Raw genomic sequence first — 1,803 nt, forward strand, 5'->3', positions numbered from 1 at the left:
ATTATTATTCTTGTGAAGATCCTCGATACAAGGACTTGATTCGGACTACGATCTCACAGGCTCACAGGAATTTTTATCCTCTCCTGTTACAGCACGGTGTTGTAACGTATCATAGGACAGCTACAAAGGTCATGTGCATCAGGTGGGGCCCGCTATGCCACATAACCTCTACAGCGCCACACGATGTCTTACAGCCCAGGAGAGGATAACGATTCGGCTCACAGCCCATTTTGTTAATCTTAAACAAATAAAAATTCTTACCCAAAAAAAAAAAGTAATAATTAATGATTCAGTTCCACTTCACGCGCGCACAGAACTAAAGTCGCAAACCGAATTCTACACCCCAACTCATGATTCTCATCAAGTCTCTTTACATGCCAAAGAAGAAAAAAAAAAAAAAAAAAGACGACCTTTCATTTTAGTCTATCTGATATCGTTTATTCCTTCCATTCCTACCAGAAAGGCAAACCAAGAGATGAGTCTATATAAATCCCTCTCAAGTCCAAACCCATCTCATCAGCTTCAGGGAGCTTAAGACCTCTCTTTAATCTCCAAAGCTCCCCAAACCTCCAGAGTCCAAAAAATTGGCCGCCCCATCAATGACAATCTCCACCGCCATACTCCTTGTTCTTCTTCTACCGGCCATCTCCGCCACCCGTTGAACCCAAACCCTAACAACACAAACAGCGATTTCATCCGTGACGAATGCGCCACTAATGTGACCCTGGCTTATGCTACGACAGCCTCATTGCCCACGCCAATGAGGTTCAAGGAGACCTAGCCAAGCTAACTGTCGTTGCCGTCAGGGTCAGCCTCTCTAGTGCTCGTAACACTATGGCTTACATTTCGAACCTCTCACGCAAACCCAATCCCGATAAGGTTCTAAAGGTCTGCGTGAGCAGCTTTGGTGACGCCATTTATCAGATGCAACGCTCGACCAGGGAAATGAACCACGAGAACTTCACCAACGATGAGTCGATGAGTCATCGGTTATTCAACTTGACGACCTGGTTGGGCGCCGCAGTTAACATTCAGCAAACGTGTGTGGATGAGTTTGGGTCTGTGAAATCGGATGTACATGATCACGTGGTGAACGTTCAGACGTTGACGAGACATGCCATCTGCTTCATCAATTTGTATCTTGAAGGAGCGGTCCAGATGGACTGATTCGGACCGTTTGATTCTATTGTAGTATTTATGTCATATAAGCTTTTGATTTGGTTTTGTAAAGAGACAAGTGTAGATACATTCCAAGGAATCTCTCTGGATGTAATTTGTTTTTGCATTCTCCTTTCTTGAATCCTCACTTGATGAAGAGAAAAGTATTATAGATCATATAAAGTCGAAAATTCTTAATCGTTTTCCTTTAAGTGAATAAACAAATTTAAATGGAGTCAAAAATCCTTAATCATATTTGTCTAGAAGAATCCGTATTTGAAAAATCGATTTCATAAAACTATCTGAATTTATTTGAAAGCTAATCAGATGTAGATATGGATACAGTCATACAGATACCTGATAGTATTATATTCAATTCGAATTTGATCCATCTACCTCATTGGATAATGTGGATCCAAATAAAATAGGCCGAGGGTCCAGATAGACAAGCCATAGACCCCAGTCTGTAGACCTTCATTTTAGAATATTTTTTTTTATTAAACATCGTTAAGTTTTATTGTAACCATAGTGGTGTGGTGCAATCACTACATTGCACAAGCAAAGGGAAAGGGAAGTGATTTTGTAATCATGATTGTGTAATATATCTTCTTTAGTTTTATGTATTTAATAAGGGTAAAGATCTAC

The 1,803-nt window shown here is 40.4% G+C and overlaps 1 protein-coding gene across 1 annotated transcript; it reads left to right on the forward strand.

Moving 5' to 3' along the window:
• The first annotated feature begins 834 nt into the window (after positions 1-834).
• Positions 835-1,167, forward strand: LOC122650930 (pectinesterase inhibitor 10-like). Its single transcript, XM_043844290.1, has one exon. It carries the CDS (start codon positions 835-837, stop codon positions 1,165-1,167), a length of 333 nt encoding a protein of 110 aa, XP_043700225.1.
• The last annotated feature ends 636 nt before the right edge of the window (positions 1,168-1,803 follow it).

This window comes from Telopea speciosissima, chromosome 2 (genome assembly GCF_018873765.1).
Source record: "Telopea speciosissima isolate NSW1024214 ecotype Mountain lineage chromosome 2, Tspe_v1, whole genome shotgun sequence".
In the NCBI taxonomy this organism is placed as follows: domain Eukaryota; kingdom Viridiplantae; phylum Streptophyta; class Magnoliopsida; order Proteales; family Proteaceae; genus Telopea; species Telopea speciosissima.

Coding starts and splice junctions, on each gene's coding strand:
- LOC122650930 (XM_043844290.1), top strand. CDS start 835: ATGGCTTACATTTCGAACCTCTCACGCAAACCCAATCCCGATAAGGTT.